Below are 27161 nucleotides of genomic sequence, written 5' to 3'. Positions count from 1 at the left end.
TAGGTTACTTTTCATGGCAATCTGGATATTCTTTGTTTTAGCTCCATAAATAAAAACTAGAGACTGTCATAATCACATTTTTTAAATATTGGTCAAGTTTTGTTAATTTAGATTAATGCCTGTATGTTTTCCATGGTCAGGTGCCGATCTAAGTGTGAGCTAGTAATTGCACTAACGAAAATACCTCATTTATTAATCTGTAAAATAAATGGGGAAATACTCCATTAGCCTAATTCCTTATCAGTTCAGTATGACCGCCTCAGTGCAGACTAGTGGATTTTTCTTGAAGTTGGGAAGATCTTATTGTTTTGTACAAATACAAAACAGCCCTCGATAAATCCCAGATTCCGTTTCAGAAGTGTCTAGTAAGAGCATGTAAACGTAGAAGCAGTAAATGTCTGCAATAGCAATTTCATTATGTTCAACTTTTTCTGTATTTTTAGAGGGCAGCAGCCCCAGTTGTCAGCCTGTGTGTGTGAGGAGGGGGAAATATCTTAAGGTCCTTGTTACTATATGCTGTGGCTCTTTTGTTCACACCCACAGCAAACTATGGGGATAGCTTCCATTCAGGTACTGTATTACATTTCTGGTGAAACTGATGTTAAAACAGTATGGAATGCTGCAGGATCTTTAGATGTTTACTGAGTGCCTATTGATTGAGAATGTGACTTGACTTGTATGTGATATCCACATCCCTGCCCTTAGTATATCCCGGTGTCTTTTAGATTGTCAGGTATTAGATGGGGACCTCTGGATATTATAATATAAATGAATATACATGACATAATTATGTGAGGTAGAAGAGGAACAATATTTTTGGTAATTGGTAGAGTGCTCTTTATCAGAGAGGGTTAATTATCCAAGGTCACGCAGCAAGGCTGGCAACAATGGGAACAGAATCCAGTAGTCCCAACCCCTGTCCTGCTGATCTAACCACTTGACCATTTTACAGATGGTTATCTATTGTGAACATGGAGATAGTGCTCAAAAACCTTTTTGGAGTATTGCTAAACTTGAGAGAAGCTTTCTGTAAATTTCAGTTTTATTTTCTGAAAGCTTAGCGGGCACATTGAAATGAATAACAAGCAATAATAAATAAGTGACCCTGAAGAGGTTCCTTCAGTTTTTGCTAATTTTGTCTCTTGCCAGCTGCAAGATTGCTTTCAGAAGTCTGTTAACTTCTATACATTTTCTTTTTAACAAGTAATACAATTAGTCTTAAAGTTGCAATTCAAGAACTAGAATCTTTTCATATGTGCTCTCATGTTACAGGGTTTTCAAACCTATTGCATTAGCTAGGAACACAAGGATGAGTTACATCCCCCTTCTAATGATTCCTTCTGCCATGCCTCCATATTCTGAGGTGAACTTGCAAGATATGGTGCTGTACAAGTTTCTCTTAAACATAATAATAATAATACAGGACCTATATGCAAAATGGCAAGATTGGCAGTTGTTTGCTGCTATTTTAACATGTCCAGCTTATGTTTAGGAAAGTTAAATTGTTACTTAAATTTTCTCTCTTGTTTAATTTTTTTTTAAGTTATTTAGTCTTGGGTGGAGAACTTTCTAAATTAGTAAAGGCAACTCTTCTTGTGGTCAGCCTCCAATATTTATGGTGGAAAAACAAAAGTGCTGTGGACTATATAGTCAGGTATATGTTGGTTTTAAACTATTTTTAATGTTTTCACTTAACTTGATTAGAGGAAATGCTACCACAGTCTTTGAAATCATTGTATGGGAAGATGCAAGGTCACATAAGAGTGAGGGGTTTGACATACTGGTTTAAAACTAACTATGCAATATGAAATAAGTTTCCCCTCCCTTTCAGACCTTGTCTGTCATAGTGGGTATGCAAATAAAAATTCAATTTTGAGATTTTTCTGATGTGACAGTTCTTAGGCAGCTTCATGAAGGGAAAAGGAGCACAGGCAATAACATGACGGACTGTCTCCATGCCGGGGATGATTAATTCTCCTTGAGGTCAGTGGAGTTACTTGTATGCAACAGAGGAGTAGGAGGGAACAATAGGGCACATCACTAGTGAATAGAAACTGGGCCACGTACACTTACAGCGCTTGCTAAATAAATGATGGGCAACTTTCTGGTGTGTGTGTGATCTTGAAAGCACCTAGATTAAGTGCAGTCATGCAGCATATACTTTACAAAAGGCTATATTCTCTATTCTCTTATTTTGACAGGAATCTTTTAGTCCTACTATGCAGCTGCACCTTGTACATCAAGCTCCACGCACCGTTCCTCCTTACCTCTCCAAAAATGGATCAACTCTGGGAGACTTATTAGTGGGCTTCTTCAAATATTATGCCACAGAATTTGAGTAAGTGATAAACTTCTACCTGTGTTTAGCATCTTGCAATAGGTGAAAATGCTGCATGCTTGAATGTAGCATGCTAATATTTTAAGACTGATCAGCAGAGAGAGAGGAATGGTTTGGAGGCAGAATGGGGGTGATGAAAAGCAAGGAGAGAAAAAATGGAATGGAGCACATGATGGCACTTGGATGTGCCTGTGTAAGCTTGGCAGTGAGATATGCCTACGATTGTTTAATAAACTACCTCAGTTTAATCTACAAAATAGTCTGTCAAAAATCAAATAGCTTTATTGTCCTAAAGCCAGCTTTTTGTTAGTGTGCTATTTTAGACTGATATTTCCCTCTCCAAAGAGATTCAGAGTTTCTGGATGCAACTTAAGGTATTGATTTTGACCTGACGTAGGTTGGGTCCTGGTTACTTCAGTGGCTTCTTCCCTCGTTTCCAGGACCGGCGCTAGGGTTTTGAGCGCCCTAGGCAGACAGCAATTTCGCCGCCCCGCGCGCTGGTCCTGCAGCTCCGGTGGAGCTGCCGCAACGGTGTCTGCGGGCGGTCCACCGGAGCCACGTGAGCAGCCGACCGTCCGCAGGCATCACTGTGGCGGCTCCACGGGAGCTGCCTGCCGCCCCCTCCAGTGGCGCCCTGACCCAGGGGGCTCCTGGGCTGCCGGCTGCCACGGCAACGCCCTGACCCAGGGGACACCCTGGGCTGCCGGCTGCCGCCCTGACCCAGGGGGCTCCTGAGATGCCGGCTGCCACAGCGGCGGCCTGACCCAGGATCAGAGCGCCTCCGCGGCAGCCGGCAACCCGGGGTTTCCCTGGGTCAGGGGACCCCTTGGGTTGCCAGCTGTCGCGGCGGGCGCCCTGGGTCAGGGGACACCCTGGGCTGCTGGCTGCTGCGGCGGCGCCCTGACCCTGTCCTAGCAGCAGGGCTGCTCAACCATTTAAAAAAAATTGGGGGGCGCTTTTTGGCACCCCCAAATCTCAGCGCCCTAGGCAACCGCCTTGTTCGCCTAAATTGTTGCACCGGCCCTGCTCGTTTCATAGTTTTCACCTTATATTAACTGAGATGTTTGACCTAACAACCCCCTGTTTGACCCAAACAGTTTAGGTCAAAACAAACACCTGGAAATTTCACCTGGAAATCAACTGTTGTTCAGTGCAGAATAGAGTACATTTTACATGATCTGCAGTAGTTCTTCAAGTGCTTGCTCATGTCGATTCCAATTAGGTATGTGTGCACTGTGTGCACAGTAGCTGGAAGGTTTTCCCCTAGTGGTATTTGTCGGGTTGACTCAGGCACCCGCTGGAGTCACTGTATATAGGGTCCTGCCAACCTGCCGTCACTGCAGTTCCTTCTTACCATCTGTGATGGTTAGCCGGAACACTCGTTTCTCTTACTTCGGCAAGCCTTCTCCCTAGTGGTCTTCAGACTGTTCTCTGTAAATAGTTAAATCAGTTAGTTAGTTGTAGTTAGTTTTAGTCATTGTATAGTTAGAATTCCAGTAAGGAATTATTCTGGGGGTTACCCCCCATTTTCCCTACCCTTTTCCTCCTGCCCCGGCACCAGGGCATGCCTCAGTCCCTGGGGTTTAAACCCGGTGCAGCTTGTAACAAGCCTATGCCCAGGGGTGACCCTCGCACTTCCTGCTTGAAGAGTCTGGGGGAATCGCATCAGAAGGACTGTTTGGTCTCTTTGCAGATCTTGCAATGATTAAAAATCCTTCTGATGGAGGCTGCTCTCCGTCCCCACTTGGAGCCAAGTTTGGCTGAGCCAATGCGGCACCTCTATATCGGTGCACAGTGCTCCGGCGTCGAAATGGAGACTTTGGTGCTGAGAAAGGACTCTGATAGAGAGGCTCAGCACCAGCAGGGCTCCCTGCAGAGGGGCTCCGCACATAGTAGTGCACAGCACTGCTCCCAGTGCCCTGCAAGAAGAAGGAGCTGGACAGGGCACTCACCTGCACTGAGACCAGGATGGAAAAACTCGAGCACAGTGAGGCCTATATTGGGCCATGCAACCGCGGCACCACGTAGCCCAGCACAGTTGACTCCTGCCCCAACAAGGTGTCAGCTGAGTCTGGCTCTGCAGGACTTCCCCCTCCAGGAGAGTCACGGAGAGGCTTAGGAGATGCCTTCCACGCCAGAGATCTTTGAGGGAGTGAGAGAGCTCATTGCCTTCATGGCACTGCCTTCCCCTTCCAGGCGAGACCAGGCACTGAGTGCAAAGGCAACGACATCCCCAAGACCTTTGGTGCCGTCCTGAGCAAGCCAGCTGTAGACCAGCAGGGAAGTCACACCGGTCCCCAGTTTCCTGACACTGCTCCTCCATGGTCCTTTCAGAGCGAGTCCTCCCAATCAGACTCTGAGCCAGAGTCCTTTGTGTCCAAGTGGAGCCAGCAAAGATCGGAGTGCGGACACTCAAGATTGGACAGGCAGAGACCAGCTGCCCCATGCCGCGCTGGTCACCGCACCGGAAGATCCAGCACAGCGCGATCCTCTCGGTGCCGAACGCCAGGAGCAAAAGCTGGTCCTGATTAGAGCCTCGTCTTCATCATCGCCAGATGAAGCAGTGGCTGGAACCTCCATGGCTCCTGTACTCAGGGACAGTAGGGTCCACCAACAGCTCCTGAAGAGGATGGCCCAGAACTTGGGGCGCCAGGTTAAGTAGATCTGAGTTCTTGGACCCCGTGGTCCTGACATGGGTCCATAGACATCCTGGCCCCCTGGTGACCCTCCAAGTTGCCCTGGAGCTTATTAAGACCATACAGGATACCACCAAAACTTTGTGGCAGACCCTCGCCTCCCTGCCCCTGACGGCGAAAAGGACAGAAGAGAAATATCTTGTCCCCTCTAAAGTGTTTGAACATTTTTATTCATGCCCACCACTGGACCCCTTAGTGGTGGCAGCAGCGAACGAATGTGAACGTAAAGGGCATCAAGGACCCTCACCTAAAGCCCAAGAGGTGAAGAAGCTGGGCCTCTTTGGGAGGAAAGTCTATTCTACCAGGGGGCTCCCGCTTCGGATTTCAAACCACCAGGTGATCCTCAGAAGATATAGCTTCAATTCCTGCGGTGCTATGTCAAAATTCACAGAGCTTCTGCCAGAGGGCTGAGTGTTTCATCTTGAAGGAGCACAAGCTTGTGGTGCAGGCTTCGCTACAGGCAACCCTACATGTTGCCGATTCAGCTGCTTGGACCATGGTGTCAAGGGTGGTCATGAGAAGAAGCTCCTGGCTGCAGGTATGAGGACTCCCATATGAGGTCCAACAGACCATCCAGGACCTCCTATTCGAGGGCTCAACCCTCTTCTCCAAGAGAACGGACTCGCAGCTCTGTAGGCTTAAGGACTCAAGAGCCACTCTCAAGTCCCTTGGCCGCCATACCCCCAGCCTCTGCCTCGATTCTACCAACCTCAGAATAGACAAGACTCTCTTCTAGGAGGCGTAATAGAAACCACAGAATGAGGCCTCCTCCTTCATCTGCTCAGGGCTCTGGGCAGGTGAAACAGTCCTCTGAACAAAACAAGCCTTTTGAAGGTGCACCCAAGGGCAACACACTGATTCAAACACTGCATCCAACTATCCCAGGGGTTCTCAAACTGAAGGTTGGGACCCCTCAGGGGGTCATGAGGTTATTACATGGGGGGTCGTGAGCTGTCAGCCTCCACCCTAACCCTACTTTGCCTCCAGCATTTATAATCGTGTTAAATATATAAAAAAGTGTTTTTAATTTATATGGAGGGATCACATTCAGAGGCTTGCTATGTGAAAGGGGTCACTAGTTTAAAAAAAAAAAAAAATTGAGCCACTGAACTATTCCATCCTTTTCATGCCGACTGTCCCACTTCTGCCATGCATGGGCCTGGATCACTTCAGATTGCTGGGTGCTCTGCATGGTAGAACTGGGATACTCTCTCCATTTCAGCTTACCTCCTCCTGCTCACCCTCCCTTCCCCGTCCCTCTTCAGGGAACCCTCTCACGAGAATCTGCTAATGCAAGAGATGCAGATGCTACTAAGAGCAGGAGCGATGGAGGAGGTTCCTCGGGAACAAATTCATGAAGAAGCTGAAGTTCTTTGGCCTCCATTATCCGTTCCCTGGATCTGGGAGGACTGGTATGCTGCCCTTGACTTGAAGGACGATGCTTTCATATATCCATAACCCTGCCTGACAGAAGGTTTCTCAGGTTTGTGGTAAACCACAATCACTATCAGTTCACTGTCCTCCACTTTGGCCTGTCAGCAGCACCTTGGGTGTTCACCAAGTGCATGGCAGTCGTGGCTCCTTTCTTGGAGAACTGCCACGTGCAGGTGTTTCTGTACCTCAACGACTGGCTAATCAAAGGTCACTCTAGAACAAAAGTGGAGCTGCAGGTAATCCTAATAAGATCAACTTTTGACAACCGTGGCCTTCTACTGAATGTGCAGAAGTCAATCCTGTCCCCTACTCAAACGACAGAGTGCATAGAGGCAGTGTTGGACTCAAGACAGGTGAGAGCATTCCTACCAGTCATGATTTCAGAATCTTTGCAACATCATACAAGATCTCAGATGTTTTCCTACCACCATGGCAAGGAATTGCCTGAAGCTCCTCGGCCACATGGCCACTTGCACTTATGTAGTGCAGCATGCCAGACTGAGGCTCTGACCCTTTGGGCGTGGCTAGCATTGGTGTATTGACCAAACTGGTACAGTCTAGACAAGGTAGTCACTCTTTCCCAGCTGGTTCTTGAGTCTTTCCTATGGGTGGCTCAACCAGCAAGCCATGTGTTCAGGGATTCCCTTCTCCAGACCTCAACCATCACTTTCCCTGGTCATGGACGTGTCAGCGATGGGGTGGGTAGTGCAGCTGGGGAAGTTCAGGACTCAGGGCCTCTGGTCCCAAGCAGGGCTCTCACATATTGCTGAGGGCAGTCCATCTGGCATGCTAGACCTTCCAAACTCACTTGGAGGGGAGATGTGTATCAGTCATGACAGACGATATAACTATGATGTTTTGTATAAAAAGGGGCAGCATGCTCCTCTCCCCTATGCCAGAAAGCCCTCAAACTGTGGGACTTTTGCATAACCCACTCGACACATTTGTAGGCATCTTATCTCCCCAGAGCTCAGAATGAGCTGGCAGACCATCTTGGCATGTCCTTTCACAATCACGAGTGGTCCATCCTCCCGGATGTCCTGAACACCGTCATCCAGTAGTGGGGAACTCCCGAAATAGATTTGTGACAAGACACAACAGGAAGTGTCTGCAGTTCTGTGACTTCCTGAATCACATCCCAGGCTCAATCGCAGATGCGTTCCTTCTCCCTTGGACCACCTTCTCCATGTGTTTCCACCCATTCCACTCGTTCACAAGGTGCTACTCAAGGTTTGATGGGATGAAGCCTCTGTGATATTGATAGCTCCAGCCTGGCTGTGTCAGTACTGGTACACATCTCTTCTGGAGCTGTCAGTAGACACACCGATCACTCTACCACTGCTCTTGGACCTGATAACTCGGGATCTCTGTCGTCTTCAGCATCCCAGCCTCGAATCTCTCCACCTCATGGCTTGGAAGCTCCATGGCTAAATCCGATGGAGCTTGCTTGCTTTGATCCAGTTAGGGAAGTCCTCCTTGGTAGTAGGAAACAGTCTACTAGTGCCACCTACCTGGCCAAATGGAAGAGATTCACAGTTTGGTCATCGCAGAAACATATGTCTCCTACGGACTCATCAGTGCCTTTTTATCTTGGGTACCTTCTGCACCCTGAAGCAACAAGGGCTCTCTACGCCATCAGTAGAAGTTCACTTGGCTGCCATTTCCCCCTTTCACCCAGGCATGGCTGGCCAAATGGTCTTCGCCAACCCGATAGTTGGATGTTTTCTTAAAGGACTTGACAGATTATATCCTCAAGTACAACAACTGATCTCAGACTGGGACCTTAACCTTGTTCTTTCCAGACTAATGGGACCCTACTTTGAACCACTAGTGACATGCTCTTTGCTCTCTGCCTCATGGAAGGTGGCATTTCTGGTGGCAATAACCTCTGCCAGGAGGGTGTCAGAGCTTAATGCCCTAACGTCCGAACCTCCTTACACAGCCTTCTATAGAGACAAAGTTCAGCTTCAACTGCACTCGGCCTTCCTCCCGAAGGTTGTCTCCTAGTTTCATGTTAATCAGGACATTTTTCTTCCAGTTTTTTACCCTAAGCCACATGCCGAGAGCAAAACCTTCACTCTTTGGATATTCACCAGGCATTGGCCTTTGATATCAAACAGACGAAGCTGCTCAACTATTTGTCACAGTAGCAGACAGAATGAAGGGACTCCGAGTCTTTTCCCAAAGAATTTAATTACGGATCACATCCTGTATCTGCACATGCTGTGATCTGGCTAAAGTGCCTGCACCCACCATGACAGCGAACTCCACAAGGATGCAGGCATCTTCAATGGCATTCCTGGCCCAGCTTCCAACCGAGGAAATTTACACGGCTGCGACATGGTCCTCAGTCCACATTTTTGCCTCTCACTACACCATTACCCAGCAGGCTAGAGTGGTGCTTCAGTCAGCGAAGCCATGAGCTCCAATCCTGCCTCCAAGTTCCTGCTTGAGTCTCCTCAATTGGAATCAACATGAGTAAGCACTCGAACAAGAAAAAACAGTTACCTACCTTCCAGAACTGTTGTTCAAGATGTGTTGCTCGTGTCCATTCCAAGACCCACCCGTCTATCCCTCTATCGGAGCAGTGCCAGAAAGAAGGAACTGAAGTGGCAGCAGGTCGTCTGGACCCTATATACGGCACGATGGAGGCACAACGCCAGGGGGCGTCTGAACCGACCCAATGGATGCCAGTAGGGGAAAAACCTTCCAGCTACTATGCACACAGCATACACACACCTAATTGGAATCGACATGAGCAACACATCTCAAAGAGCAACAGCTACAAAAGGTATTTTTTTAATTAAAAATGTATATTACTGTAGTGTGTAGAAGCCTTGGTTATGGGCCAGGACCTCTTTGTGCTAGGTGGACAAACATAGTACAAACAGGTTGTCCCTAACCCACAGAGCTTAAAATCTAAGTGTGAGACAAGAGATGGGGTGTACAAGAAAACAATGAGACAGTACTGGTCAGCATGATAGGCAGTGGTCTCAGCATACCAGCCACCTAATCGTTGACAAGTTTTTTTGTAAGCATCACTAACAGAGTTTGAAGGAGGGGTTTGAAGGAGTATAATGAGGCAGCTTTGTGGATATTCACAGTGAGCTGCTCCCAAGCATGAGGTGCAGCATGGAAGAAAACACGCAGATACTTGTTTGAAAATGTAATAACAGGCTGATTGGAGACTGGTATCACAAGTCAGTTGGAGAAAGGAGTTGACATCATAACAGTACATTGTAAAATGATGGGTAGGGTGGAGATAGGCCATGAAGGGCTTTGAAAATGAAAACAAATAGTGTATGTTCGGTGCAATAAAGAAGGGGGAGCCAGTGGAGGGATGCAAAGAACAAGGTGACAGCCATAATGATGGGCTAGGAAGATGATTTTTACAGCAGCATTTGGAATGGATATAAATAGGGCAAGATTTCATTTGTCAAGGCCAGAGAGAAGGATGTCGTAGTAGCTGAGACATGAGAGAAGAGCGTAGATGAGGTTTTAGCTATGTGGATAGATAGGGAAGGTGTGATGCAGAAAGAATCCACAAGATTTAGATATGGATGTGAGAACCTCGAAAGAGAGGCCTGAGTCAAAGACTATAATCAAGATACTGGCCTGAGTGACAGGCAGGATGGTGGTGTGGTTCACAGTGATTGAGAGAGGAGGTGGTAGAGATTGAGTTATGTTTTAGTCATGTTGAGTTTGAGGTGATGGCAGACATCCATTCAGAGATGTCAGAGATAGGCCAAGATTTTAATTTGAATAGAAGGTGAGGTCTGGAGTAGAGAGGTAGATCGGTGAGTTTTAGTATAGAGATAGTAGTTGGATTTGTGTTTGCGAATGAGATTACTCAGCGATAAGGTATAGCAATAGAAGAGAAGGGGACCAAAAACAGAGCCCTGTAGAACCCCACATTAAGACTCTTCTGAAGGACACACTGAATGAGCAGTTAGAGATAGGAGAAGAACGAGGAGAGGTCAGAGTCATGGAAACTGCAAGAGGACAAGATTTCAAGAAGAGCATGAATTATTTCAGTGTTCAGTTTTCCAAAATAGAGCACATTGTGATATCATTCTGGAATATTTTCCTTTAAAAGAAAATAATGAAACCTGGGAGTTTTTATTTAAAAAAATTCTCACGCGAAGAGATCGTGAATATTGTATGGTTTAGCATTCATATAAAAAATGACAAAGGTTATACAGTATATCAAACTCTTTTGCAACATATAGATTCCTGTCATATTTTTTCATGCTTACATACTTAACACTGTTTTCATTACTGTGATGCTCCAATACCTCTAATGATCTTTCACTTCTCTATATAATTGAATAATTTAATCAGCAGCACATACAATACTAGTTTTCAACAAGCAGAAGAGCCTTCCTTAAGAACATAAGAATGGCCATACTGGGTCAGATCAAAGGTCCATCTAGCCCAATGTCCTATCTTCTGACAGTGGCTAATGCCAGGTGCCCTGGAGGGGATGAACAGAATAGGTAATCATCAAGTGATCCATCCCCTGTCATCCATTCCCAACTTAGGGTATGTCTACACTACAGGATTATTCCGATTTTACATAAACTGGTTTTGTAAAACAAATTGTATAAAGTCGAGTGCACACGGCCACACTAAGCACATTAATTCGGTCGTGTGCGTCCATGTACCGAGGCTAGTGTCGATTTTCTGGAGCGTTGCACTGTGGGTAGCTATCCCGTAGCTATCCCATAGTTCCCGCAGTCTCCCCCGCAGATCCCACAGAAATGATGAGCTGCATGCCATTCTAGGGGGTGCCCCTGCAACAACCCCACCCGTTGCTTCCCTCCTCCCCAACCCTCTGGGCTACCGTTGCAGGTCCCCCCCATTTGTGTGATGAAGTAATAAAGAATGCAGGAATAAGTAACACTAAAGAATGCAGGAATAAGAAACACTGATTTTAGTGAGATAAAATGAGGGGGAGGCAGCCTCCAGCTGCTATGATAGTCCAGGCAGGACATTAAACGGTGGGGGGGAGAGGAGCCCAGCATCCCGCTGCTATGATAGTCCAGGCAGTACAGAATCTTTTCTTTAGACATGAAAGGGGGGGCTGATGGAGCTCAGCCCCCAGTTGCTATGATGAGGACGGTTACCAGCCGTTCTGTACCATCTGCCGGGAATGACCGGGAGTCATTCCTATTTTTACCCAGGCGCCCCGGCCGACCTCACCTGAGGCCAGCCAGGAGCACTCACGGGATGATGATGAGGATATCAGTACAGTCCTTTGCACTGTACTGTCTGCCACCGGGGAGGGGAGGGGAGAGGATGCTGCTGTTCAGTGCCCAGCACCGCGTCTCTACCAGCAGCATGCAGTAGACATAGGGTGACATTGAAAAAAGTCAAGAAACGATTTTTTTCCCTTTTCTTTCACGGGGGGGGGGGAAGGGGTAATTGACGAGATATACCCTGAACCACCCCGGACAATGTGTTTGACCCTACAGGCATTGGGAGCTCAGCCAAGAATGCAAATGCTTTTCGGAGACTGCGGGGACTGTGGGATAGCTGGAGGTGCACAGTGGGATACCGCCCGGAGGCCAATACCTTCGATTTGCGGCCACACTAACCCTAATCCGATATGGTAATACTGATTTCAGCGCTACTCCTCTCGTCGGGGAGGAGTACAGAAACTGGTTTAAAGAGCCCTTTATATTGATATAAAGGGTCTCGTGTGGACGGGTGCAGCATTAAATAGGTTTAACGCTGCTAAAGTCGGTATAAACGCGTAGTATAGACCAGGCCTTAGTTGCATTTCAGGGGATGAGGTAGTTAACTATGCACTTAGTTCACGCTGAGGCAGCCTATATATTCAAGTGAATTTTCACTATTGACCTAGTACTAGTACATAGTACAGATTAAACAATCATTATAATTTGTCTGTAGAATTCATATAAGTAGCCTTCATAGCTTTTGGCCTATGCAGAGTAATACATAATACTACATGAAGCAACACACAATATAGGTGTTCTAGAGAAAAATGTACAATTTAGAAGTAGTGTGACCATATAATTGAAGACTATCATAATGGATATTCACAATGGGACATAATTAAAGTTTCATCTGCGTCCTCAACGCTGTTGTTACCTCGCTTGAGTGCTTAATTGGTCAGCAGTCACAGGGTTTTTGGTGGGGGAAGAAGAATGTAATAATATTTGGTGATCAGTTTGAGAGAGAGAGATCATTTCTAAATGAAGACAGTAGATTTTTAAATTACATTAATATACATCATATCAGGTAGAATTAAGTAATTCTTATGAGAAAGGTAGCATGGTCCAGTAGGTAGGGCACTGGGCTGGAACTCAGAGCTGGGTTCTGTTTGCAGCTACACCATTGTCCTGCTGTGTGATCTTGGGCAAGTCACTTCACCTTGTTACGCCTCTCTTTCCCCTCTCACTATTTGTCTGTCTTGTCTATTTACACTGTTAACTTTTTCAAGCGGAGGCTGTCAATTAAAATGTGTTTGTACAGTGCGTAGCACAATGAGACCCCAGTCTCAGTTGGGGCCTCTAAGCACCACTGTAATACAAATTATAAATAAAATAATTGAGGGAAAAATAAGATTGTCCCAGAAGCACTACACATGGAAAAGCGCAAATAAACTTGTTACACAGCAATATTGGCAAACAATACACAATTTGATTCTCATACACTGGTTTGTGATTGATTAAATTTCACTCTAATGTTTTGTACATAATTCATCTTGCTGAAGATGTGCTTTTAAATGGTTTTTTTGTGTATAAACTTTTAATAAGTAAATGGGATCTCTTCAAAGAACATAATTTTTTATTCCAAATTATCAGAGCTGCACTTTCAGTATATCGAAGTCTAATGCACAGTGCAGAGTAGTTTAGAAGTGTATTCAAAAGAAAATAATCTACTGAAACTCCTCTCTGTTTACCAGATCCTCTTACGAGCCTCGTGTCTGATTTCACACAGCAGCTCTGAGTGAAGGCAGCAGGTTTTTACTTGGCAAACACTCTTTAACAAAGCAAGGGCTGATTTGATAAATGCCTTGCTTATATCCAGTGGATTTTGCTGCGGAATTGGAGACTAAATAAAGGCTTGATGAAAGATGCAGTCTTATTTTTAAATCTTACCTATTTATTGAAAATTGAAAATGTTTTACTTTCAGAATTCATTCTTCTGAATTAGAATTCTAAATGAAAAACTGTATAATGAAGGCATGTTACTTGAAACTATATATTCCCTACTGAGGAAAAATAGATTCTAAAATGTCCTTGGAGGGGTTAGGGGTGCTGATTTTTATAGGAAGTGTTTTTGAGTTACATAATTGATGTTGGGCTATGGGTTTAAGGTCAACCTATGAATAAGCTGTATTTGGTTAGAGATGACAAAATAAGTATGGATTGGGCATGTGGTGTGTCTCCATTTTTTGGAGTGTGAGGAAGAGCAAAGTATACAACAAGTAGAGTAGTTCACAGTTATGTTTATCAATTCAGAATACAACTGGGAAGATAATGCAATCATGAACATTGATTTAGATTAACAGTTAATTGCTTTTGAGTGTGTTCACAATGTGTTTGTTCATTTTCTTTGAACATTTGTGTAAGAAACTTTTTGTCTACAAGAATGCATAATGTGTTCATGCAAAAATTTATACCAGAAGCATTTGCCTGGCTGTCTTGAAGTCTTTGGGGTTTTTTCTTTGAAATGTTTGTCTGTTGCTCAGAGAGTAAAATATCATCATATGATCAGTGACACCAGAAATAGCTGATGAAATAGTTGAAACAAAGAGCATATTTTAAACTCATAGGTTGAAATATATTTGCATAAAATGTTCATTGAGCAACTACAAATAGCGAGAAAACTTGTAAACATTCTTTACAAACCAAAAAGTCTAAGGTCAGTAAATAAATCACTTGCTGTGAATAGTTCAATTCTAATTCAGACTCTAAATTTAGTAGGAATATAATGTTAATGAGTGGTAAGTGGGATATCAAGTAAAGGTAGTTACTGTCATGATTCAGTGAAATGCAAAATGTGATTTAAACAACTAGAAATGCTACTTCGTTGTTCCCAAATACTTTTAATATAGAACAGCTTATAATATTTAGATTTTTCTACAATAAAATATACATTTTTATTTTGCTGAAGATGCATCTGCTTATCTTGAAGTCAGGTAGAACCTCAATAATTTGTAAGAAGGGGGGAAAATGTTTATCATGTTCAGTGTGCACCAAAGTGGCTTTACTGCCTGCTGTGATCTGCTCAGTTTAGATATTCTGTTACATAATTCTTCCCTTTAGCTTGTTTAAGATAAGCTTATAGACATGTTAGGGTGAGAGCCAAATGATGGTGTCTAATATTACTCTTTCCTCTATGATCCATATTTTCTAGAACTGCAGTGGAATCTTGCTAATGATACTGTGGTCACTATGCATCCTGCCAAGTAGCACTCTGTGCCTGAAGCCCGTTCTGATCCTGCCTACATGATTAATGAATTAGTAAATCTACATCAGGGGTTCTCAGACTTTTTTTAGTGGTGACCCCTTTCACACAGCAAGCCTCTGAGTGCGACCCCCCCCCCACCTTATACATTAAAAACACTTTTTAATATGTTTAACACCATTATAAATGCTGGAGGCAAAGCGGAGTTTGGGGTGGAGGCAGACAGCTCGCTAACCCCCCCCCATGTAATAACCTCACGACCCCCTGAGGGGTCCTGACCCACAGTGTGAGAACCCCTGATCTACATTGTTCATTTGACGTGGACATTACAGTATTTAGTTACAATACTTCATATTATACTGATAAATGTTCCCTAATTTGTGAAAATTAGTGGGAGACACAAGGAGATACTAGAGTAGTGGTGTGGATAAGAGCTAAAGTTTTTGCTGGCCTTGAATGCTAGACATATTTACCATTTATTCTTTTGTTATTGCCTAGGAACAGTCCTGTCAAGACAGATTTAAATAGGTTAAAATGTGTGGATAAGTTGTTAGAAGTATTTCAGCTAAATTGTACATTAAGCAATTTGTCCTGTAACCCCATGGAAATTTCAACAAACTGTTAAACATAGATTTTTTTTTTGAGTTATGGAAGAGTGAAAGTATATTTTCTGCTGTAAAGATCTATGTGCACTTAACTCAAATGGCTGAACTTCATAAGCTGAAACTTTTCAAGTGTCTAGTCTGAAGTCATGAATAAGAATAATTTGTAAAAAATACTTTGAATAGAGTCTTACGTAAAGCTATGAGGGAAGATTCTCAGTTGATGTAAATTGTCATGGCTTCATTGATGTACAATTTTGAACAATCAGAAGGTTCAGAGAGAAAAAGTGTAAAGGTTCTCTAATATCCTTACCTTGCTTGTAGGCTTTGTGCAGGCTCTCTGCACAGGTGTGAATTTCACCAATCTGAGAGTAAACTACTGTACTGTGTATTATGATTAAATGTTGGACATTTTTAATGGCACCTACTATGTAGCCACAGTTGGACTTGATTTATTACCTTGCTCTTCCCCTACTTCTCAACCTATACTGGTCAACTTGGCTTGTTTTAATTAGAATTTTAAGAGTCCCAAACTCTAATTGTATTTTTAAATTTAAAACAGCATGTTGAACTGTAAAGGGATTACTTTCTTAAAAACAAAAATCACCACCAAGTTATAATGTCCATTGAGATCTGTGGTGTTCTATATTGCTGAAATGTTTTCATAATTTATTTAAATGTGTGTGTGAAAATTTTACCTTTTGTCTCCCCCTCATGGTTCCCACCCGCCAAAATGGTTAATCTCCATTATTTTCTGCCTAGAAACAGAGGCTGCTCAAGACAATCTGCCACCCTAGGCAAAATTTTAGTGTGCCACTCCACTCCTACCCCCTGCAACAGAGGTTCTCAAGTAGGGGAGGGGCATGCACCCTGCACTGGACTTTCTGGGCTGAGGGTGGTGAGCCTTCTGATGGTTCAGTGGTTATGGTAGTAATGGAGTGGGAATTAAGCACTTGGTCACAACATTTTTCACTCAGGTGTCATCTGGCTGCCTCTCCATCAAGAGAGCTGGCTGCAGCAAGCCAAATCTGAGGGAGTGGCATTGCAACCTTGTGTACAGAGTTGCAGTGCTACTCAAGTTTGGCCTGGCTACCCCAGGCAGTGGCCTAGTTTGTCTATGGCTAGAGCAGCCCCTGCCTAGAAACGCTAAAACAAATTGCTTCTTCGAACTACTATCCTTTGAAATTCCTAAGTCATAACTCTGTATGAACACTTTACCTATTTTATATGTAACCGTATACAGATGGTTCAAAAAGCAATCTGTGTTAAGTGTCTGCAAATTGTTTTCCTTTCCTCTAGCTGGAGTCACCAAATGATTTCAATTCGTGAAGCCAGAGCCATTCCAAGACCTGATGGTATTGAATGGAGAAACAAATTCATCTGTGTAGAAGGTAAAGTGTGAAGCTGCAATATTTGTGTTTTCAGTTTCATATATTTAATTTCTTGATAGCATTCATTTAACTTAGCCTGTCACTTATAGGCTTTGCTTGTCTTTTATTTCAGGCATTTTCAATAATACATGCAGATTCATAATATATTATATGACATTTCAGTGGAAAAGTTAGTGCACCCAAGATAATTACTGTTTTACAACTATGTAGCAAAGTCCTATGCCACTAAAGTGGAAATATTTGTTGGCTTCTCTCCTTTGAGTGATTTTTTTTTTTTTTTTTACCATTGTCATACAACACCTTCTGCTTCACTTCACATGCTATTTTATGTGGTGATTGCTCCCAGTTTATCCTTCACTTACAGTACATGTGTTACAGGCATAGCTGATGATGTTGCCAAGTGTTAAGGGTGCCGACACTACCCATTATATGACTTTAATAGTCCTCAGAGGGTCAGGTGGACTAGTGGATAGCACACCCAGTTTCCAGTCTCACGCCTCCTGGCAGGAAGGGCTTTCAGTCCAATTCCTAACCCTTGTTATGTGGCTTAGCTTCACCTCAAGGGTTTCGATGTCCTACCCTTTCCTTACGAGAGTGGGTTGAGGCTTTGGCCCCTCCTGAAACAAAGAGAGTTGATAGGGGAGCCTGGGCCTTCCCTCCCTCTCAACTGGCTCTGAACCAGGGCCTGTGAGAGACAACAATATCTGACTCACTGGAGGCTTCTTCAGCACCCTTGTTCTGGAGCCCCGAGACTGGTTCTGTCGTCTTCCCCCTTTATGAGCTGAGTTGCTCCCTTTTAAGATTCCTCTCCATTTGGAGCAGGCTCTGCAGGTTGGGAGTTCAATGTGGTATTTGTACACTCTGTCACCCTGATCCTTTTTTCAGTTGCTAATAATTTGGCCAAATTCAAATTTTCTATTCTGACTGTCCGTCTGCCTCAGGCTGAATTTTTTTCTTTTTATAGAGTATTTCAGCCATAATGGTCCTGCCATTTCCAAGAATAAGGCTAAAGAAAAATGCATTGTTTTGCAATGTTAAAATTCTGGCAAACTTTTCTTTGAGAAGATCTGGCACCTCCATGCTTTGGAGCAGGGAGTCAGAATTTGGTGGTAATTGGGGGGGGGGGGGAGGGAATTCCTTTTGTGTCAAGGGTGTGTGTCTTGCTATTTCTGTGAAAATCTGCCCAAATTGGGCCAAGTTATAAGCCTTTGAAAAATCTCAGTTCACTCGTGCTCAGTGGCGATGTCTTAGTTTAGTAGCTTAAATCACTGATTCCGGGGCCAGCTCTAGGCACCAGCGTCCCAAGCAGGCGGCTCCCCCGGCCCCCCTTTTTTTTCCCCTTGGGGTGGCAAAAAACCTGGAGCTAGCTCTGCCTGATTCCATCCAAACTGGGAATGCTTTAGCCCCTCGTGGCCCTTAGTGCTGACCTAACTGCATGTGTGCCATGCCATGCCATCCCCAAGCATGTTCCATCCCCTTGTAGCTCCTATGAGTGACTGGACTGCATATGTTTTTAGAGAAGCTCGCACAATAGCTGTCTGCACTGTACCTGATTCAGGCCAGTATTAGTCTCATTTCCATAAGCCCTTAACACAGCAGTGCAGTTAAATTATTTTTGAAAAAAAAAATTCTACAAAACCTGCCTTGCCACTACCCTTGAAATATTCTGGATTCTAATGTTTCCTAATGAAAGATAATACTTTTAGTCCTCTTCTCAATCAAATTGTCAGGATGGCAATTTGATTATTTTATATTTGACATTCATTTTTACTGAATTATTCTCCTGATTATTGAGTAAAATTTACATTATACTGGAGTTTTCCTTTGAAAACTTCCTGACATTTAGAAAACATTGAGGGACACTTAACAGTTGATTTATTTTAATTAAAATGTTGCATACATAGTCTTGCAAAATTCTTCTTGTCCACTCTTCCAATGCAAGTGTTTTTCTTTTGACAGGAGAATAGAATAAAAAAAATTTGTCATTTATTAGTATAGCATGGGAAAGGTTCGAGTCTGCACTGGGACAGTTTCCTGACAATCTTGGGAAGGCTTTGCAGCCCCTCACTTCTCATTTAAAATCTTTATGATCTTGGGTGCAGTATGAAATGCTTAGAGGCTCCTAACTATTATTACAGAATCATTCAGCATCAAATTTCAGACAGATAAAGGGAAATACTATGCTACTTCACATGGCATATAATCAGCATTTGCAATTCACTGTAGTAACAGGTAACTGTGTCAAATTCTGTGTCTAGATTTTAGAACACTGAACATCTTGTGTATCAGATGGCCAATATTCTGATCCAGTATAAAGGCATGTCTCACTGTAATGTAAAATCTGCTAGTAAGCACCCAGTTAAATATTATAAACATATTTTTAAGAAGGAAAAAAATTCTAGAAGCATGCCAAACAAAACCAGTCAGCCCATTGTGCTGGTGAATTATGAGTATTGAAGTGCATTTAAATTTGGAGTGTAATTTGGATGGTTTTGATAATGAAAAGTCCCAGTTTTATAGTCGGTATACTGGCAAAATCCCTGTGAGTTAAATGGGAGCTTGTAATTGGATGCTCTCGCCTCTTGCGAGTGCCCTCTTCTGATCAAGTGTGAGCAAGCCATTTCTCAATTTTTGGAATAGGGTAGTACTCACCTCTTGCAAGTGTTCACCCTTCCCTCCCGCCCCTTTGGTCGATGGCTTCATTGGCAGGTCTTCAATGACTCAGCCCTCTGGCTGAATCTCACACACTGTTTGTAGGTGGAGAAGAACAAACAAACCCCTTCCGAGGTATACAGTCTTTAACTTTTGCCAAGGCTTCCTACCCAGAGAAACTGCCCGCTACAACAGGGTCCGTTGCGGTACCCTCGCTTGGTCAGGCTGGGTTCTGGGCTCAGTCCTTGCTTGGTCCCTGCAGCCTGCCAGGAGCTCCTTCTTCTCTCCCCTGGTATTTGGCAGGCCTCCCTGGTCTCACGCCTGCCCACACTGAGCTGTCTGTGGTCCTTCTGCTCTTCCAGCCAACCAGGAACCCAGGTCTCCCTCTTCCAGCTCCAGGCAACAACTGACTGCTCTGTTGCTGCTACTTTTTTTATTTGGCCCTCTTGGACCCTGATTGGCTGCTCCAGCAGCCCCTCTGATTGGTTGCTTCTCCTGCAGCTGCTCTAGGCTGCCTGGAGCACTACTCCTTTGCTCTTTTTGGGGGTGGGGTGAGGCAGGACTGCGAGGCCTCCAGCAGGGGCCTCTGAATCTAGTCCACCCCACCACACTGCTTTTCTTGAATAAGGATTGTAAAAACAGGCCATAAATGAATACTTTGGAAAGTCACAACTGCATCATTGCCACTGTAATTAAAAATGCATATGAGAAATACAAAACTGTGACCAATATTGTGCTCAATTTATACATGGACGTTTATAGTTTTGTTTTTGTTTTTCCAGCACATCTTATATGTATTAATGTATTTCATGAAACTCTTATGCTCACATCCACTAAAATTAAAAGGGTTCCTAAACCATTAAAAATAAAGTTAGTTTACGACCCAGAATGTGACGCATATTAAAAAGAGACTAATCTAGCTAGGACTGTATTTTGCCTCAGGACTCTGTCACTGGATATTGTACCTTTTACAAGTATGAAATACACCATAATGTACTTAAACTGTCCTCTGGAAAAGTGTAAAAAGACTGGATTCTAAAACTTGTTTTGCAATGAAATTGAAAGGCAGTCAATGCATGGTAACCCTGTTGTATATTTGCTGTACTGCAGAGGCGAGTACAAATTTATGAATACTTTGCTGATATTGATTATGTGGATGACAAATAGGCCAGAGTCATGTTGGTTTCTAATCCATTAGGAGCAAATGAGAAAAACTATACATTGCCAACTGGAAAAAGACAAAAATAGTAGGAAGAGTAGACATTTTTTGAAAGATGGGTTTTCTTAAATATTTTACAGGGCTTTTGGTTTTTATATATTCAGGTATAAGGAAAATACCATATTTTACCACTTCAGTCTGTTGTATAATTTTGTCTCAAAAGATACTGCATAATAAGATAAAGTAGTTGCTTGTAGATCTAAGTACATTGTTGCACATGGACTTTTCAGAACAGTTGCGCAGTCATATTTAGATGTATAATACACACTATTGATTGTAACAAGACCTTCCTGATTTAGAATATTTAGCAATATTTAAAATGGGATAGAAATATATGGTCTATGAACTGACAAAAGACATTAGTTAAGGATGTGGCTGCTTTATTCCTTGTTCTGAGACTTTGAATTGACTGCTGACTTTTATAATACTTGAAATACTTGTACAGTGCATGTAAGCACGTGGTAGAAGACATGTATTAATACTCTTGCTGACAATGCCATCGATCTAGATTTAAAGGAGTAAATCTCCAACAATCTCTACTGCAACTGCAGAATATTAGTGTTGTGTTTTTATGATATGAGAGTTACCTGCACAGTACCTGTCAGAAAGGGAAAATGCAGCCAGTATCTAAAAGCCCTCGTAGAAAGTGACAGTATGTTGACTCATCCTCTGCTTCTCTCAGAGTAGTTTACTAGGTGAAGATAAAGTAAAGGTTGGTTTTTTAACACTTTAATTTTACATTTAACCTTGCAGAGCCTTTTGATGGAACAAACACAGCTAGGGCTGTACATGAAAAGCAGAAGTTTGACATTATCAAGGATGAATTTCTAAAGGTAAAAAATACATCACATTAATTCTTGTAGCCCTCTTGTCTGCAAGAAAGTTTTTGGAATAAAAAATGAAAACAGAGAGGGTCAGTGGATTTGTGTACTACAGTGGTGGCCTGAGGTATGTATGCCTTACATTTCAGAATCTGTGTAATAAGAATTCATCCCAATATATGCAGAGGGAGAAAAATATGAAATGAGAATGTTTTGTGTGTGTGTATGTATGTGTGTGTGCGCGCGTGCGCAAGGGCAGGGCTAACACTGAAGTGGGTACCTAAATGAAAATTTCTTAATGGTCTTTGTGTTTAAATTCAGGACTCCAAGGCAGAGATAAATTATAATGAAAATTGGGCATCCAAATCCCTTAGTCAGCTTTGAAAGTCTCAGCCTGACTTCCTTATTCATGTTTTGGGGGTAGAACACTTTCAACCTTTCGTGGATTCAGTGGTGTTTGTTTCTTATGGAAATCTGAAAGGGAGCTATGGAACAAAAACAAACAAAAAATAGCTTGTCTTTACTGTTCCTTCTATCATGGGTAAATATGGCCTCTAGTAATTTACAAGTTGTTTTTCTGCTCTTTGTACACACTTTAAATATCAGGTACACACTTCTTCAGCAAGAAGGGCTTATTGACACAATCTTAGGAGAACATTAACTGTAGTGAGACATGACTGTTATCTAACCTGCAACTTTCCCTATTTCCAGCTGAGGGAGAGATGTGGATTTTACTTGGAATGTAAGATTTAGGCCTTAGAGGGCTTAATCTGCAAATTCTGACCACCTCCTGTCTCCTACCCCTATTCCCCATCATAGAGTTTGCGTTATATGTGAGATATCTGTTTGGAATTAAGTACCTATAGCTGCACTTGTACTGTGAGTTCATTGAGATTTTTCATAGCAGATATCACTGTTCATGTTTCTCCAACAAAGAGAAGGAAGTGAAGATCAGATTTTTCTAATGCAAGAAACAAGCAGAACTAGTCCTTTAAAACTGAATATCTTCCTGTGTCACAAACTCTAGTAAAATATTTTGTTTTTTAAAATATTGTCACATTTCATAGGTATTTTGTGTTCTCTGAGGAAAGCTGCAAATAGGATGAAAGATCTTTAAAAATAAATAAATAAATAAAAACCTGATGTATGAGGGAAGTTTAAAAATGAGTGTGTTTAGTCTTGCAAAAAGGTGACCTGAGGAGAGGCCCTGATAACAGATTTGAAGACTAAGAGCTGTTATAAAGAGGATAGTAATCAATTATTCTCCTTGTCCACTCAAGGTAGGTCAGAAAGAAATTGGCTTAATCTGCAGCAAAAGAGATTTAGGTTAGATATTAGGGGAAACTTTCTGACTAGGAGGATAGATAGCTCAGTGGTTTGAGCATTAGCCTGCCAAACCTATGGTTGTGAGTTCAATCTTAGAGGGGGCCATTTAAGGATTTGGGGCAAAAATCTGTCTGGGGAATGGTCCTGCTTTGAGCAGGGGATTGGATTAGAATAATAGTATATTGAAGTTGGAATGTACCTCAGGAGGTCATCTAGCCCACCCCCCCTGCCCAAAGCAGGACCAATCCCCAGACAGATTTTTGCCCCAGATCCATAAATTGCCACCTCAAGGATTGAACTCACAACCTGGGTTTAGCAGGCCAATGCTCAAACCACTGAACTATCCACCCCACTTCTGAGGTCACTTCCAATCCTGATATTCTATGATTCTATGATAGTTAAGTACTGGACTAGGCTTCCAACAGGCATTGTGGAATCTTTGCTGTAGTAGGCATAGTTTTCCCACAGGAGGCTTTTAAGAACAGGTTAGACAAACATCTGCCGGGGATTGTCTTAAGTATACTTGGTCCTGCCTCAGTGTGGAGGGATGGACTGGATGACCTCTTGAGGTCTCTTCCAAACCTATATTTGCATGATTCTATAACTATTTATATGTATATAGTTCTAGGCACGGTATACTTGTCCTGTGATTTTAAATCTGTTACTGAATATAAGCAATGGAAAAGAGAGAGAGCCCAAACTGGATAACTTTCTGGGCATGCTGTAAAAATCTACCTCTTGCCATAACACCTAAGAAAAAAGAGATTAGTTGATGGACTACTGACACAAGTGGTCAGGTCTGGGCTTTTAATATGGGCAATTTGCAAGCTTGATTTTATTGTGAAAATATTAGTGACCTTATAAGCATATAAAGTGTTTTAGGTTTTTTATGCAAAATATTTTTTTTCTGTGAAGCCACTAGTGTTAAGCACCATATAATATATGTAAATAAAATAGTCCATTACTAATTTAAATCATTCATAAGTTCCTTAGGCACCATAAGGAGCAACTATATTAATTGCTTAAAAAGTATTGCAGATACTTAAGAATATCCTCTAAGGCTTGGATTTTTAAAGAAGCCCCACGGGGGAGGTTGGTGCCTAACTCTCATTGAAAATCGCTCCAGCTCACTGTTCCTGTGAAATGTTTACTTGAAAGGCACTGACTCTGCACTGGTACTAGATTTGCCTGTATAAAGTCAGTTGCCAAATCAGGACCTTAAAGACCGTATCCCATACTCTTCTCCTGTAACCCAAGACATAAAAAGAGATAGTATAATTTAAATCACCAATTTCAAGGACACATCATTTTGTTGGAAGTAGCAAAGGAGATCTCCTTAGATATTTAGCCTATGTTCCAAAAATCAGAAATGTGAAGGTACTTAACCATTTTGAAGCCAGAACATTATAAGAAACTTAGTTCTTTTCAAAATATACTAACTTCACAAGTTGTCTTTGTCCCCTGAAAACATATTTAGAATCATAGAATATCAGAGTTGGAAGGGACCTCAGGAGGTCATCTAGTCCAACCCCCTGCTCAAAGCAGGACCAATCCCCAACTAAATCATTCGAGCCAGGGCTTTGTCAAACCTGACCTAAAAAACCTCTAAGGAGATTCCACCACCTCCCTAGGTAACCCATTCCAGTGCTTCACCACCCTCCTAGTGAAGAAGTTTTTCCTAATATCCAACCTAAACCTCCCCCATTGCAAGCTGAGACCATTTCTCCTTGTTCTGTCATCTGGTACCACTGAGAACAGTTTAGATCCATCCTCTTTGGAACCCCCTTTCAGGTAGCTGAAAGCAGCTATCAAATCTCCCCCTCACTCTTCTCTTCTGCAGGCTAAACAATCCCAGTTCCCTCAGCCTCTCCTCATGAGTCATGTGCTGCAGCCCCTAATAGTTCAGGTGTACACTACACTTATTTTGGTGTAATTTACGTTGCTTAGGGATGTGGATAAGTCACCTCCCAGAGCAATGTAAGTTACTCCAATCTAAGCACCAGTATGGACAGCACTCTGTCAGCAGGAAAGCGTCTCCCGTCAATATAGTTATGGCCTCTTGCAGGGGTGGATTTCTTATGCTGACAGGAGAGCTCTCTCCCATTGGCATAAAGCGTCTTCACCAGACATGCTACAGTGGCAATGTAGCGCTTCTAGTGTAGACTAGCCTTTGTTCTCAACAGTCACCCTATTTTGTCTGGATTACTACAGATTCCCTCTTCTGTAAACAATCTTTTTAAAGAAATAAGTACCTGATGCTGTTCATAAATCTGTGAGGAAAACAAAACTGTTTAAAACTCTTTGTGGATCTGTGTGGGGTTTACCTCTTACAGTTTTAAAGGAGGTGGTGATATAGAAAAACAAGGTTTTTAAAAAGCTATTAACTTTTTTTCCTCAGTCATGGCAGAGATTACGAGACAAGAGAGACTTGAACTGTATACTACCTGTAAGAGCAACTATACAGAAAAGATAACTGGCTGCTGCTTCTTCTTACTGGAGTCTGCTGAAATATAAAGAACAATATCAAAACCAAGATACAGTTTTCCCATAGTTTTTTATGAAGTGTTTTCTCTTTCAAGTTTTTGTTAAGGAAATATTTATAAGAAAGATTGCATATTTTATTATGACATTTGTTAATATAACCATTCATTCAAAGATGGATTTTCTAAAAATCCTTGCACCATTGACTTGTATAGGAGACTATTATGACCCAAATTTCAGACCGCAGGACTAAATTAATTTTAAGGAAAGTATCAGAGTATATTAAATTGTTACCTTTAACTATGTAATGGTTAATTCAACCACACTTAACACTGAAATAAAGAAATGAAGAGCTAAGCAATGTATAAAAGTCCAGCTGTTTCCTTAAAGCATAGCACACATTGCACGTTTCTTGATAAATAAGTAGGATGTGCTTTACAACTGCTTAAAGCAGTATGCACTTTTGCTCTACTTGGCACTTTCAAGTTTTATTTCCCTCTTACATGGAACAACAATAACAATTTATCAACATGAAATTATACCCTAGTTGTTATGCTCCAGGTCACAGGAATTATAATCTAAACTGGAATTTTTGAGCAGCAGAACTACTACAAAACAGTTGAAATAATCCATGGTAAACCAATGTATGTAAATGCTTAATGTTCATACAGATTAGGTCAGATATCTATTTTATGTTTCCTTTCCATATGCAAAGTAGTAGTGATGGCTGCTTAAAGAAAAGCTGCTAATAAGCCAAGTTTTTGTTTTGATTTTCTGTAAATATTTGTAAATTGGTCAGCTGCTGTAAATTGAAATTTAAAAAGTAATCTTGAAAATTTTAACTTTTCCAAAAAAAACCCAGTGAAACTTCTTTTAGACCTGCTGTAGCACAGTTTGTGCCTCTCATGTATTTGTTGTTGCAGACCAGTTCATGTTAAAATTGTTACTTCTCGATGATGTCAAATTAATATTTTCATTTTTTTCCTCTTGAGTTTAATATTTTGTATGGTGTCCAGTGGAATAAAGTTTATGTACGGAAAATACAGATAACTTTTCTGTTTCATTTTGCTCTTGTTTCACATGAGCTCTTCTAAATGTTTTCTATTTCCCTGTGATTGTGTAGAATGAGAAGTCCTCTGAGGATTGTCTTGTCCAAAACCAGAAATGTATGTGTAGCTGTTGGAATTTTATACCTATGTGCAATGTAGTCCTTACAGGCTTCTCAAAATGTACATTTGGATTCTTTACATGTTCTTGAGTCCATGTCTCCAAGTTGCAGGTGACTTTTATTTATGCTTCATCAATTGCAGAATTCTTTAAAAAGTTACAGAACACGTTAATGTTTAAGATTAAACGGTCAGGTTGTTGCCTGTTCTAAAATCATTTACTATACATATCTCACTCTAATCTGTCATCTAATTTTTTTTAAACAAGTTTGCTTCTATAACTTTAATCTAATCTGCAGTTCAATAGCAGTCAAGCAGATAAAACTGAAATGTTTTATTCCAAATCAGGTTTTGTTTCCTTTTCTTGAGATGCTAAAATTAGTCTGAATGAGTCACCCATGTATAAATGTGTTGAAATATGATCAAGTGGCTTTACATAAAACAATGAAAACTTGTAGTACAAAATGTCAGCATTCAAAGATTCTCTGGTAACTCTAGATGTGTGTATACAATGTTTAAAAAGGCTCTAACTATTTCTGTGCCTATTCAGAGTACAAGACTTTATGGAAATAGAAGATCTAGAAAGGAACATGCAT

General features: G+C 42.1%; 1 protein-coding gene across 3 annotated transcripts in view; it reads left to right on the top strand.

Moving 5' to 3' along the window:
- The window catches only part of TENT2 (terminal nucleotidyltransferase 2), a 79333-nt gene extending 52893 nt beyond the window's left edge, over positions 1–26440 (top strand). For all 3 annotated transcript variants that reach the window (XM_032765005.2, XM_032765007.2, XM_032765006.2), the window contains exons 12-15: positions 2202–2338; positions 16809–16900; positions 21525–21604; positions 25317–26440. In XM_032765005.2, the coding sequence (XP_032620896.1) occupies positions 2202–2338; positions 16809–16900; positions 21525–21604; positions 25317–25391 (384 nt within the window). In that variant the 3' untranslated portion in view covers positions 25392–26440. The remainder of the gene's footprint in view (positions 1–2201; positions 2339–16808; positions 16901–21524; positions 21605–25316) is intronic.
- Positions 26441–27161: the final 721 nt, after the last annotated feature.

This window comes from Chelonoidis abingdonii, chromosome 6 (genome assembly GCF_003597395.2).
Source record: "Chelonoidis abingdonii isolate Lonesome George chromosome 6, CheloAbing_2.0, whole genome shotgun sequence".
NCBI lineage: Eukaryota > Metazoa > Chordata > Testudines > Testudinidae > Chelonoidis > Chelonoidis abingdonii.
Note: the sequence above shows the minus strand (reverse complement) of the source record. Positions and strands in the feature narration are given on the sequence as shown.